The sequence below is a fragment of the Lolium rigidum genome, chromosome 3 (genome assembly GCF_022539505.1).
Source record: "Lolium rigidum isolate FL_2022 chromosome 3, APGP_CSIRO_Lrig_0.1, whole genome shotgun sequence".
Classification (NCBI taxonomy): Eukaryota; Viridiplantae; Streptophyta; class Magnoliopsida; order Poales; family Poaceae; genus Lolium; species Lolium rigidum.
In genome coordinates, this window is record NC_061510.1 from 32,058,520 (window position 1) to 32,073,658 (window position 15,139).

Sequence of the window (15,139 nt, forward strand, 5' to 3'; positions counted from 1 at the left end):
TGATCGCGGCCCACCTCTGACTCGGTCAAATTCTGGTGATAACAGGGATGCCTTGGGCATCCCCAAGCTTAGACGCTTGAGTCTTCTTAGAATATGCAGGGGTGAACCACCGGGGCATCCCCAAGCTTAGAGCTTTCACTCTCCTTGATCATATTGCATCATTCTCCTCTCTTGATCCTTGAAAACTTCCTCCACACCAAACTCGAAACAACTCATTAGAGGGTTAGTGTACAATAAAAATTAACATGTTCAGAGGTGACACAATCATTCTTAACACTTCTGGATATTGCATAAAGCTACTGGACATTAATGGATCAAAGAAATTCATCCAACATAGCAAAAGAGGCAATGCGAAATAAAAGGCAGAATCTGTCAAAACAGAACAGTCCGTAAAGATGGATTTTATTGAGGCAGCATACTTGCTCAAATGAAAATTCCTAAATTGAATGAAAGTTGCGTACATATCTGAGGATCACGCACGTAAATTGGCATAATTTTCTGAGCTACCTACAGAGAGGAAGATCGGAATTCGTGACAGCAAAGAAATCTGTTACTGCGCAGCAATCCAAATCTAGTATTCACTTTACTATCAAAGACTTTACTTGGCACAACAAAGCACAAAACTAAGATAAGGAGAGGTTGCTACAGTAGTAAACAACTTCCAAGACTCAAATATAAAACAAAAATACGTTAGTAAAAACATGGGTTGTCTCCCATAAGCGCTTTTCTTTAACGCCTTTCAGCTAGGCGCAGAAAGTGTATATCAAGTGTTATCAAGAGATGAGGCATCGGCATTACCTTGGGTGTTGGGAGTTTTCTCAAGCATGCATAGTATGTTGGATACATAAGTTTCAGCGGCTCCCTTTTCATTAGTCTTGGGCTTGCTACTCTCATCAAACAAATTTTCAGGAACAAGCCAAGCATAGTTATTTTCTAGCGCTTCATTCATCGCTAGGAGCTTACATGGTATCGGTGCTTTGATCTCCCCACCATCATTAATATTATTAGTGTACCTTACTCTCTTCATGTCCATCTTTTCAAGGATACTAACAAAATTGGTATAGGAACCAAGCATCTTATATTTAATAAAGACCTTTCTAGCCTCTCTTGCTATACCGCCAAATTCTCTAAGAAGGGTTTCTAAAACAAAATCTTTCTTTTCCCCTTCTTCCATATCACCGAGTGTAAGAAACATGTGTTGGATTATAGGATTGAGATTAACAAATTTATTTTCCAACATGCGAACTAAAGCAGCAGCAGCAATTTCATAGTTAGGAGCAAGTTCTACCAAGTGTCTATCTTCAAAATCTTCAACGGTACTAACATGATTAAAAAATTCTTCTATATTGTTTCTCCCAACTATAGACCCACGTCCTACCGGTATGTCTTTTACGGTAAAATTAAAAGAAAACATGATGAAACAAATAAAGTAAATGCAAGTAACTAATTTTTTTGTGTTTTGATATAATGCAGCAAACAAAGTAGTAAATAAAATAAAGCAAGACAAAAACAAAGTAAAGAGATTGGGTTGTGGAGACACCCTTTGCAGCGTGTCTTGATCTCCCCGGCAACGGCGCCAGAAAATATGCTTGATGGCGTGTAACTCACACGTTCGTTGGGAACCCCAAGAGGAAGGTATGATGTGCACAACAACAAGTTTTCCCTCAGAAAGAAACCAAGGTTTATCGAACCAGGAGGAGCCAAGAAGCACGTTGAAGGTTGATGGCGGCGGGATGTAGTGCGGCGCAACACCAGAGATTCCGGCGTCAACGTGGAACCTGCACAACACAACCAAAGTACTTTGCCCCAACGAAACAGCGAGGTTGTCAATCTCACCGGCTTGCTGTAACAAAGGATCAGATGTATAGTGTGGATGATGATTGTTTGCAAAGAACAGTAAAAAACAATAGGAGCAGATTTGTATTTCAGATGTAAAGAATGGACCGGGGTCCACAGTTCACTAGAGGTGTCTCTCCCATAAGATAAATAGCATGTTGGGTGAACAAATTACAGTCGTGCAATTGACAAATAGAGAGGGCATGACAATGCACATACATGATATGATGAATATTGTGAGATTTAATTGGGCATTACGACAAAGTACATAGACCGCTATCCAAGCATGCATCTATGCCTAAAAAGTCCACCTTCAGAGTTATCATCCGAATCCCTTCCAGTATTAAGTTGCGAGCAACAGACAATTGCATTAAGTATGGTGCGTAATGTAATCAATAACTACATCCTCGGACATAGCATCAATGTTTTATCCCTAGTGGCAACAAGACATCCACAACCTTAGAACTTTCTCGTCACTCGTCCCAGATTTAATGGAGGCATGAACCCACTATCGAGCATAAATACTCCCTCTTGGAGTTAAGAGCAAAAACTTGGCCGAGCCTCTACTAATAACGGAGAGCATGCAAGATCATAAACAAAACATAGGTAATAGATTGATAATCAAAATAACATAGTATTCTCTATCCATCGGATCCCGACAAACACAACATATAGAATTACAGATATATGATCTTGATCATGTTAGGCAGCTCACAAGATCCGACAATGAAGCACATGAGGAGAAGACAACCATCTAGCTACTGCTATGGACCCATAGTCCAGGGGTGAACTACTCACTCATCACTCCGGAGGCGACCATGGCGGTGAAGAGTCCTCCGGGAGATGAATCCCCTCTCCGGCGAGGTGCCGGAGGAGATCTCCGAATCCCCCGAGATGGGATTGGCGGCGGCGGCGTCTCCGGAAGGTTTTCCGTATCGTGGCTCTCGCGATCTGGGGGTTTCGCGACGAAGGCTATTTGTAGGCGGAAGGGCGGGTAAAGGGGCGTCACGAGGGGCCCACACCACGGGCCGGCGCGGCCGGGGCCCGGGCCGCGCCGCCCGGTGTCCGGCCACCTCGTGGCCCCACTTCGACTCTCCCTCGGTCTTCCGGAAGCTTCGTGGCAAAATAGGACCCCGGGCGTTGATTTCGTCCAATTCCGAGAATATTTCCTTACTAGGATTTCGAAACCAAAAACAGCAGAAAACAGCAATTGGCTCTTCGGCATCTCGTTAATAGGTTAGTGCCGGAAAATGCATAAATACGACATATAATATGTATAAAACATGTAGATATCATCAATAATGTGGCATGGAACATAAGAAATTATCGATACGTCGGGGACGTATCAACACGCTCCAAAGTGTTCACCAGGCTCTCAGAATGGCGGTGCAGCGAATGAGCTACCATGAAATTAATCTCCTGACGCAGAGACCTGGTGCGTTCTTCTGAAGGGGTAGACAGGTCCATTCCATCGAGCGCGCCTTCGGGTGAGAACCCTTTCCACCTAATGCCGTGTGAGCGGGTCCTCCGGAAAGAGCCGATGAGGTCGGCTTCGAGGATAGCTTTGACCTCGTCATACTTCTTCTTGAGCTCCTCGGCCGGATCCTCGTACGTGACCGGAGTATCTTCCGCCATCTCGGATGTAGATGGCGATGCGGTTGATGTCGAAGACTGTCCCACCGGGCGTGCCGAGAATGTGTTGCGGTCGAAACCCACCGGCGAGCAACGACGGGCAACACAGTAGAGCCGGGAGGCTTCCAGAACTGCGGCTAGCCCTGGTCCCTCGAGCGACGGCCCGCAAAGCCTCGGCACGCACGTCCGATGCTTGGTGCAGGGCGTGCCACCGACCTATACCCGGTCGGGAAGGTGATGGATTTGCTTCGCTTAGTTTCCTGCATGACATACGCGTAAACATTAAATACGAGCCTCGATCGGCTCTCAGGTTGTCCTGTGAATCGGCTCAAGGAGCCTATCCACCCATGATTCGTATGAGGTCTACGATCACATGGTGGTCATGCTTGATCAATATAAAGCTAAAACGACCTACGACGATTTAGGGTTTTCACCACATAATCGGAACATCCTACGCGTGATTGAGCCTGGCAGCCACGCACGGTGATAATAAACCAACCCTAGACAAGACCTAAAAACCAACATGAAGTTGATCCCCGGAACATCCTATCTAGGGCTAGCAAACTACACCCTACGTGCTACTGGATCCTTCAACCCGTTTGCAAGGCCTAACTATGCAGATATTAAACTAATCCTTGAAGAACAAGGAGTAATCATAACAGATCGGATCTACTAAACAATGATCAAGCGGGGTGCCGCCCTTACACCCAAGATACGTGTAAGGGCGGCTAGACGTCTAAGGGTTGCATGGACAAAAGCATGTGACACGATGAAACAATGCTAACCCTAACACATCTATGATAACTACGCTGCTCGCCATCAACAAGGCTTCAGCACGAGCAACGCATGAACAACGAATAAACGTATACTGATGAGATCTAGGCAGCATGATGCTTACCCGGAAGAAACCCTCGAAATAAGGGGTTGGCGATGCGCCTAGATTGGTTTGTGATGAACGTGATTGTTGTCTTTCTCAATAACCCTAGATACATATTTATAGTCCGTAGACTTTCTAACATGGGAATAATCCCAACCGTGCACGAGCCAAATTCTATCTAATCCGACATGTATCCTACTATAATTACAGATACACGGGCAAACTAGCCCAAACTTTGTATACAAGGCCGATTCATGTATTTCTTCCGTGTATATTCTTCAAGCCTATCTTAATCGCGGCCCACCTCTGATCCGGTCAAATTCTGGTGATAACAGCTGAAGAAAATAAATGCAGAGCGTTTGAAAATGGTTTTGATCTAATTTGTGCCGTGATTGATTAAGACCATAATTACCGTGAGCGTTTGGAATGTCTGAGAGTTTTTCCATGGCAAGGAAATATACCTTTCATAGTTAATTGATAGCGTGATTTATTATATCAAGATTGCTACGAAATTAGATATGATGAAACGGAGACTATGAGATTATATTGCACGGATAGGATGCTCCGAATGACGATCATCAAACGCGTCAAGTGTTAAACGACCAACTTCAATTTAATAGTAAAGATTTATTCAATACTCCGTAATTGATAAGCTTTCTCAGGAAAAAAAAAGCTTCTCCCCGGCCAGGAGGCAGCGAGTGTGATGGGAGAACAATTCACCAGCTTGGCACGGACATACTCCTAGCAGCGTGTTTGTTTGGAGGGATTAGAACGTGGGGAATGGGAGTTTAAGGAGGGGAGACTTAACATCCATTGTTTGATTGGGGGACGTAGGAGTTCACGCGGGATAAGGAAAGGGAGTTAGCATATCAAATTCCCACACTTCTCTTCCCAGGGACCCCCCTGGTAGTTGCCGGTGGGAATGGGAATTGACGTTGAAAATTCTGAAAAGAGCGATCTGTTTGTTGCCCACGTCCCTATTCCCATGCCCAAACCCACGATCGAATCTTGGGAAAACAACTTCCTGTCAAAATCTCACCAGTAAGTCTCACCTTGTACCAAACAAGGGATCAGGAATAATAATCATCTTCCTAACCTAATCCCCTAATCAATTCCCTGCTCTAAACTCCCATTCCGTTTCCCTAATTTTACCAAACACGCTGTAGGAGAAGGATTCCAGGTTCTCACCATTGGCACGTACTCGTAGCAGTATATCCACTCCGTCCTGCACGCTGAACAATTACCGCCACACCACCACTCACCACACATAGATAGATACGCTCCTGCGTCTTCCTCCTCTGTCTCTACCCGTGCCCGCGTAATTAAGGAACTCAGAGCTCCCAGGAGGAACGACGCGCCAATTTACTCCCTCCAGTTCGTCTCCCGTGTGACGGCGAGGGAGGCGCTCAATCCTCACGAGACCTCCCTTCCCGTCTCAAATTCTTGCTCTGCCTTCCTCCCGCTCCCCTCTCATTCGCTGCTCGCTTCAAATACCATTCCGGTTCCAACTTCTTGATCCATCTTGCAGGGCCGAGCCGCCATTGCAAACCAGAGCAATCACCTCAATTGCTTAGGTAGCCACACAAGATGAGGAAACAAGCTATGGGTTTGCTCCGCATCCTCCTCTTCCTGCCCCTGTTGTTGTTTCCAGTCCCTGGCGCTGCTGCGAGCCAGGAGGCTCTGCAGCAGAGCTACATTGTGCAGCTGCACCCGCGCGAATCCACCGGCGGCGACGCAACGGCCACGCTCGCCTCCACCAAGAACGACCACTGGCACCTCTCCTTCCTCGACAAATCAGTACTGCATTCTTCTTCTTCCGGGGAGCATCAGCTGCCGTCGTCGCGCCTGCTGTACTCTTACCACACCGTCTTCGACGGCTTCGCGGCGCTGCTCACGGCCGGCGAGGCGGCGGCGCTGCGTGCGCTGCCGGGCGTCGCGTCGGTGCGCGAGGACCGCCGCGTCGAGCTGCACACCACGTACTCGTACCGGTTCCTGGGGCTCAGCGTGTGCCCGACGGGCGCGTGGGCGCGCGCGGGGTACGGCCGCGGCGCCATCATCGGGGTGCTTGACACCGGCGTGTGGCCGGAGAGCCCCAGCTTCGACGACCGCGGGATGCCGCCGGTGCCGGACCGGTGGCGGGGCGCGTGCGAGGCCGGGGAGCGGTTCAACGCGACGACCTGCAACCGGAAGCTCGTCGGCGCGCGGTTCTACTCCAAGGGCCACCGCGCCAACTACCCGACGGACCCGTCGGAAGCCGCTGCGTCGGTGCCGGAGTACGCGTCGCCGAGGGACGCGCACGGGCACGGCACGCACACGGCGTCCACGGCCGCGGGGGCTGCCGTGGCCGGGGCAAGCGTCCTCGGCGCCGGGGCCGGCGAGGCGCGCGGCGTGGCCCCCGGCGCGCACGTGGCCGCGTACAAGGTGTGCTGGTTCAACGGCTGCTACAGCTCCGACATCCTCGCCGGGATGGACGACGCGGTGCGCGATGGCGTCGACGTGCTGTCCCTCTCCCTCGGCGGCTTCCCCATCCCGCTCTTCGAGGACAGCATCGCCATCGGCAGCTTCCGCGCCACCGCGCGCGGCGTGTCCGTCGTGTGTGCTGCCGGCAACAACGGGCCGGAGCCCAGCTCCGTGGCCAACGAGGCGCCCTGGGTGCTCACTGTCGGCGCCGCCACTCTGGACCGGCGCTTCCCGGCTTATGTTCGGCTCGGCAACGGCCGGGTCCTGTACGGCGAGTCCATGTACCCGGGAAAAGTTGATTTGAAAAATGGCGGGAAGGAGCTGGAGCTGGTGTACGCCGCTGGTGGGTCTCGTGAAGCCATGTACTGCATGAAAGGGGCCCTGTCTGCAGCAGACGTCGCAGGAAAGATGGTCGTGTGCGACCGTGGTATCACTGGCCGGGCCGACAAAGGCGAAGCGGTGAGAGAAGCAGGCGGCGCAGCCATGGTGCTCGCGAACTCCGAGATCAACCGGCAGGAGGACTCCGTGGACGTGCACGTCCTCCCGGCCACGCTCGTCGGCTACCAGGAGGCGGTGGAGCTCAAGAACTACATCAGCTCGACGCCACGGCCGGTGGCGAGGATCGCGTTCGGCGGCACGCGGATCGGGCGGGCGCGCGCGCCAGCGGTGGCGCTGTTCTCGGCGCGGGGGCCGAGCATGACGAACCCGTCGGTGCTGAAGCCCGACGTGATCGCGCCGGGGGTGAACATCATCGCGGCGTGGCCGGGCAGCGTGGGCCCGTCGGGGCTGGAGACCGACGAGCGGCGGTCCAACTTCACGGTGCTGTCGGGGACGTCGATGGCGTGCCCGCACGTGAGCGGCATAGCGGCGCTCGTCCGGTCGGCGCACCCGTCGTGGAGCCCGGCGATGGTGCGGTCGGCGATCATGACAACGGCCGACGTGACGGACAGGCAGGGGAAGCCGATCACCGACGGCGACGGCGGGCGCGCCGACGCGTTCGCCATGGGCGCCGGGCACGTGAACCCGGCGCTCGCCGTCGACCCGGGCCTGGTGTACGACATCGAGCCGGCGGACTACGTGACTCACCTGTGCACCATGGGGTACACGCAGCGGGAGGTGTTCAAGATCACGCACAGCGCCGTCAACTGCAGCGAGCTGCTGCAGGGGAAGGGGGGGTTCACGCTCAACTACCCGTCGATAGCGGTGGCGTTCAAGGGGAACGGCAGCGAGTCGTCGACGGTGGTGCTGCGGAGGACGGTCACCAACGTCGGCGCGCCCAACTCGACGTACACCGCGCGGGTCGCTGGGCCGGCCGGGGTGAACGTCACGGTCGAGCCCACGACTTTGGCGTTCACGAAATTCGGCGAGAAGAAGAGCTTCCAGGTGTGGGTGGACGCGTCGGCGGCGGGGAAGAAGGACAGCGCCGACGGGAACTTGGTGTGGAAGCAGCAGAGCGGAGGGCAAGGGAGGCGGCGCACGGTGAGGAGCCCCATTGCCGTGACGTGGCCCGTTGAATAGAAGGACCAGTAGCCGATCAGGAATTCAGGATCAGGGCATGCCCAATGCATAGCCCTAGGGGTGTTGCCTCACACCTTTAACTAGGTTCGGGTGGTCCAAAGTAGGTTTGGATGAGGAGGCAGCCTCTTCATCAGGAGGCAACCTCTTCAGCCATAAAGTGGAAAATGTGAGAGAGAAAGAGAAAAACCAAATCAGCTTTTGAGAGAAAGACATATTAATGGGACCATAACATGGCATGCATATGTCAAAAGTTTTATCCAAGCCTAGTTGGACAGCTGCCTCCATTGCTCATGCCCTCAGCAGCTTGCTGGTAGTGCCTGATTCTCCAGTCTGTATCCAGGATTCGATTAATATACTGGAGCACCACCAATGATTAGAGCACACGTGTTGATGATCGAGTAAGAGAAATGCAACTCTACCGTATATGACCCACCTTCTCTCTCAATTTTTCCTTTTTTTTGTTTGCTTTTGGGTGAGAAAGATTCTTGCTCTGTCACACTATTAGGCATGTATAACGGTAGGGAAGGCACAACTTCTCTTAGTAGTCTATTTTATCTAGAGAGGATGATAAATATAATGGGTACAATGCATTATCTCTTATTGTCATCCCTTGCAATAAATAATAATTAATTATTTTTAGTAGAAAATTATGTGTCTAAGGGAAGTCAAATCGGACAATGGAAAAAATAGCCTTCTTTTATTTCATAAGAGATTATCTCTTAGCTAAGAGAAGACAACATTCTCTTCCTTCATTCTCTCTCCGCCAACTAAGCAAAAATCCGACGTGACAAACGTAAGAAAGCTGACATCACCCAATTGTACATGCGCTTAAATCTAGTTCTAAAGGCAAGTCGAACTCAATAACCATGTGATGTATGACATTAAATCCACTCTCATCGAAAATGGGCAATACTCCACAAAACTCGCTTACAAAGCATAATTCTTTGGTGCCTCATCCTCACAGCTTACCTCATACGTTTGAAAATTTCACCCTCCCCCTCCACCCCACCCCTCAGCCCGCCACCACCAAGTTCTTTACTTGGTTGGCTATCTAGAATATGTTTTGAATGCCCATCGCCTCCTTAAGAGAGGATGGTCTAATTGCGGCGTGTGCCCCTTTGCCAGCACGTCCCGAGGTAAGTTGATCATCTTTTTGTCCATTGTAGATTCACCATAAGGCTTTAGGGCCTTATCAAAGATGGATTCGGGCTTCATTTTGTTGATTTTTGTGCTTATACGACCCTCTCTCTATCCATGAATGGTGGACCATTATGACAAGGCACAAAGAATTGGCCTCCGTCCTTATTTTCGTATCTTGGAAAATTTAGAATGAACGCAATACCCGTGTTCTCCGAAATAAACATGCCCCACCTTCGGTCCTCTTTGCTGAGATAAAAAATGTTAAGCAAAGCTTTGGGTGCTAAACGTATGAGTAATCTTGTTCCGGTAGAGTACAACCTTTGCTGTACTGTGAAACTTTTTTTACTTTCTTGTTAAACTCTTATCTTAATTAATAGATTATAGCAAGGCTTTTGCCCCGTTTCAAAAGAAAATCTAGTTCTAAAGCTTGAAACTTTCATAGCTTTAGAACCATAAATATAATTTTTGAACAGTTTAAATATTTAAGTTTGTGGTGAAATGAGCTAGACTAATATTGAATATATTTTAACATTTTTTGATATTCGACTCTTTGAACTTGGTGAAGTTTTTCTTTGAAACAATTAGTTCCACTCTGTTTTGAAATCGATTCATTGGAGTTAGAAAATATTTCGCATTTGTCTTAGATTTCAATTTGGAGACCAAAAAAAATTGCATCTAATTTGGAGTTAGAATTTTTTTTGTGGTATCTAATTCTGTCGCTGATTCAGTCTGGTACCGTATCACACGCTGTGCGACCACGGAGCTTTCACCTACCATCGTAACCGTGCATTGGCCGATCCGACGGCCCAGGTACTGACCCGAGGTTATGCTTGCCCCGACCCCCGAGCGCCTCATCCCCAAAAGCAGCCGCAAACCCTCTCCCCGCCGCCTCCACGCGAATCTCTCAAGCGACGTGAACCTCCCTTCTCCGATGTGCCCCTCAGACATGGTGAATACCTTGCTATCTCAATCCACTGGTACCGTGCGAATTTTAGGTTGATACATAGCGATCGGATCTTACAGACGATGTTTGCCAGGAGCCAGGTTAATTCGCGCAAGAATGCTGAATTCTCATGTTTCTTTTTTCTTCCATAGGCCTGAAATAAGCAGATCAGGTTGGGGAGGGCATTGTATAGGGTTGAAATAGAAGAAGAAGATCGAGCCGGGAGAGTTCAAGTGCAGAGATGATCCGAAGATTTGTGCATCTAATCGTGGACGATCTCAAGAGCAGCTACACTCTCCGCAGGATCGACACAGCGCCCCTCTTCGCCGGCGCTCGCAAGGACCTGGGCATGCCGACCGCTCGACCGCCACCCCGCCCAGTCGTTTGCTTCGACGCTACTGGCAGGAATGTTTACGACGACATGACAGAGTTTTTCCTCCTGGGCAGCAAGATCGTCAGCGTCAGCAAGAACCGGCGAACCATCTTGTACGACACATCGACCTCCACCATCTGCGCAGGTCCTGAGCTGCGACAGGGCAAGGGTTTCGGCCCTGCCTGGGCAGCTCTACAAGGCAAACTGTACCTTGCCAATGCTTCCGACGGTGGTCACAACAAGACGTGCTTTGAGGCCCTGCGCTTCGATGATAATAAAAAGGACTGGTTATGGGAGCTACTTCCGTCGCCACCATTCTTGGATCTTCTTTTTTCCAACTGCATTTTCATCAACTCTTTCGCCGCAGCAGGGGATGGCAAGAAGCTGTGGGTATCTACATCGAAGGACGGCACATACACCTTTGACGTAACGACTGAAGCATGGTGCAAGGAAGGAGATTGGACACTGCCTTTTGCGGGACAAATGCAATACATTCCTGATTACAACCTGTGTTTTGGGTTCTGCGGAGAATCAAATAACCTGTGCTCAGCTGACTTTATAGCCGGCGCCTCGGAACCCCCAAGGCTCAAAGATGTGTGGGAGGATGCCGATGGCTACGATGGAGCAAAAGGATGGCACTTGGCCCGTTCCTACCTCACTTATCTAGGCTCTGGTAGGTTTTGTGTTACTAGGTTCTATGACACTCGGCGGAGTGAGTGCTACATGCCACTGTGTGATGTAGCTGTCATGACGGGCGTGGAGGTGAAGCATTCATCGTCTAGCGCTGGAGAGCTGCAGCTGACCAAGAGGGCTTCCAGGTGCTACAAGTTCGCCAAAGGGAGCACGATGTCTGGCTGGGCATTCTGACCGAGCACACTACCACTGCATCAGCTCTACAACAGTGTTGGGACTGCCTTGGTGACGCTCTCTGCATTAGCCCACAGCTGCCTACCAGCTCTCTCATACTTGGACTCCATATGAAGTCATATGCAACAAACATAAGTGATGACAGCATATGTCGGGCTTGGTTTTCTTGATCATGTACTTTGAATTATGCCATAACTTGATGTTCAAGATGGTTAGATCCGCACTTTTATCTATCTACTAGAGTCCGACACGATCAAACGCAGTTTTTTCTACCCATAGGTGGGCGTCCCTGTCCTATATATCCTGTGGTCACGATAGCTTCAAGATTTGTGTCTGCCAATTTACATCTTCATCCTGAACTTTGCCCATCTTCTCGCCCTTATGGAAACCAAACTGGACATGTTCACTTTGTTTTCTTCTCTCCCTCGTCCACCTCCTCCCCCTCAAGGCCTCAACTACGCCGCCGCATCTTCTCCTCGTCAGCCACCTCCTCCGGAAGCACTCCACCGGAATCGAGCCGCGCATGCCGAAGCCCATGAAGAGGACGAGGTGGCCATAGCCCATAGGCATGGTGATCCCCTGGGATCGGAGGCATACGCGTGTGGCTGGAGCATAACACCGGCGGCAAGGTCGGGGAGGCGCCCATCCTTCGTATGCCGGGAGGAGGCGAGATGGTTTGGACCTGGCGCAGGGTCTAAACCAAGAAAAAAAAATAGCACGCTAAATGAAATAGCGTGGTCTTTCTCTAAACGCTATGCAAGTTATAACGTGCTAATAGCACGTTATTTTTCAAAATAGCGTTTCGCAAAAACATAAAATTGACAGGTACAACATGTATATCAAGAATTTCATCAGCTAAAAAATTGTCCAAACTAATACATTAAACAATTTTAACTGGATTATATCAACACGTTTTTTCTTCCTCTCATAGAATACAAGAACTATATAACTAAACTGAACTAAGAAGTACAGCCGATCTAAAATAAGAACTATAGAGCTAAACCATGGTATCTAAGGCCTATGGATACCACTACTGAAGTACCTCTGGTACTGGCCAAGTTGGAAGAGAACATGCGAGGATGGAACTAGATATAACTGTCGTGTGATGCGCAAGAGGTGGTGACCTGACAACGAAGACCGACGTTAGATCGAGCTCCTGGTCGTGGCGTGTATCCTCCTGTTGATTATTGTCGGGACATGCCACGCGGAGGTGGCCGTGCGGAGCTGGAGGAGAGTGGTGTTGCTACTGTAGCCGCCACCGCCGCGGCGCGTGGGGAGTCGAAAGTGACGACTAGTTGGTTACCGACCTGGGGTTGAGTTGAGTTAGGTTGGAATATGGGGCTCGTGGGATCCTGCTAGTTCATAACTTTTTAACGCGCTATAACACTATAACATTACAAGAAATAGAACACTATAACATTACAAGAAATAGCAAGCTTAGTGCCGCTAATAGCAAGATTAGCGCCATAGCAAGCAAATTATGCATAGCGTAGCGCTCACCTTCTAAATACGCTATAGCGCCGAAATAGCGCGCTATTTTTTTCCATGGTCTAACCGATGGAACTTTTTTCCTCTAACATATTTGCTTAAAATTTGATTTGTATCTGCGTGATTTGCTTCCATATTTTTCTCCAACCCCAAACGTTTGGTGATTACATTCATGTTTTTCACGATCTGGATTGCTTGTGTTTGATACTTCCAGTCTGATTGCTTCCAATCTGATTTGCTTCCATACATTTTTCTTGATACTCGTATTTTACATGGTTCAGTAGAAAGAGCTTCCATATCTGGTTCATTATTTTTTCTTTGGATCCAGTCGGTTTCTTCTCCATTCACCAGATCTAAATTACAAAACATGCTTATTTGGGACGGTTGATTCTATTGACTACATGGAAGAGGGAAAAAAAAATCCATGAATTAAAGAAGGACATTGCTACACAGTGCCCCACCGATTAGTCTTAGGGAGTGCCCCACCCAAAAATAGAAATAAAGTAGTCTAATACAGTATCTCTCACGTTCTAATAATAGAAAGTTCTAGTCCTACACGTTTCTTCTTTCCGCGTGGGATGGCTGCGGCACGAGTCATGGGACGTGCAAATCAGTGGGTTCCGTCCCAAATCCATGACAAGAAAAAAAAAACCAAATCGTTCGCAAACTCACGCCAAGAAACCGCATCTGTCATCTACTTGTTTTTTCTACCTCGAGATGAAAACAAGTAAATGATTCTGGATTAGTGGATGTAGAAAAAAGAAACAAGAAAACATCTAAACTTGCCATCGTTCCAGATGTAATTTTTTAAGGTGAACCTAATATTCTTACATCCAAAACTAGCCTGAACCAGATTGGATGTAGAAAAGGAAGAAAAATTACATCCACCATTTGTTACATCCAAAGTCAAAACTAGCCTGAACCAGATTGGATGTAGAAAAGGAAGAAAAAATAGATCCAAGTCGTTCAGAAACCTACTAATCAAGATCCTAAATGTAAAAAATGAAAAAAAATACATTCAGATTGAGATGAACATATTATTTCTTACATCTAAAATCCTCCAGGAACCTAATAATCAAGATACTAGATGTAGAAAAAGGAAAGAAATACATCCTTTGCTGCAAAAATTACTAGTACCAGAACTGGGGGCTACTTGACGTGTGATAACTGAAGCGGAGATTCCTGAATGTGGACATTATACAGAACAGCAACGGGGCGGTGGCCTCCTCCCGCCCGACGGCGCACACGGGGAGCACAAACCTGAGCATCGCGGCTGCCTCCCCGGAGCGCATCGCGGCGCAGTGTGCTGTGCGAGGACTTTGGCCACCGCCTCCACAGGCGCCTTGAGCATGGCGGCCACCGTCAACGCCTCGCCGCCGGGAACTTGACAAGCGCGTCCGCGCCGGCGCCATGAGAGACGGAACCACCCCGAGACGCTCGGCGATGGGGCCGAGGTACAGCTGCAGCGCGCTGGTCGGCGAATGGCGCGCGGTAGGGCAGCAGGGTGCCTCGGCCGCGTCCCCCAGACGCCTCGAGCATGGCGGCCGCCGTCAACGCCTCGCCGCCGAGGAACTTGACAAGGGCGTCCGCGCCGGCGCCGTGAAGGACGGGGACCACCCTGAGCCTCTCGGCGATGGGGCCGAGGTACGGCTGCAGCGCACCGAGCTGGTCGGCGATTGGGGCGAGGTAGGGGAAGCAGGGTGCCTCGACAGGTGCCGTCGCCGCGGCGGCGGAGGCAGGCCGGGAGGCGGTCAAGGCGGAGCCCGTGGAGGTGCTAGCATCGGGATCCTCTCGACGTGGTGCTCAATTTCATGGAGTTGGGATGGGGATGGGAACGAGAGGAGAGGAGAATCGAGATGGATAAGCTACGGCTAGCATTTGTGCGGTCGCCTGGTCCCCGCAAAAAAACCATCATGTCACACATGCACGCCTGCGGTAGTTTTAGGCCGTTGGATCGCGATCTAACGCGTGCGAGCCGTGGGCACCGTGGAAGACACGGGAGTGC

At 49.9% G+C, this 15,139-nt stretch overlaps 1 protein-coding gene across 1 annotated transcript; it reads left to right on the forward strand.

Moving 5' to 3' along the window:
* Positions 1-5,947: 5,947 nt before the first annotated feature.
* LOC124694609 (subtilisin-like protease SBT1.2) lies at positions 5,948-8,323 on the forward strand. Its single transcript, XM_047227574.1, has one exon. The coding sequence runs from the start codon at positions 5,948-5,950 to the stop codon at positions 8,321-8,323; it is 2,376 nt and encodes a 791-aa protein (XP_047083530.1).
* Positions 8,324-15,139: the final 6,816 nt, after the last annotated feature.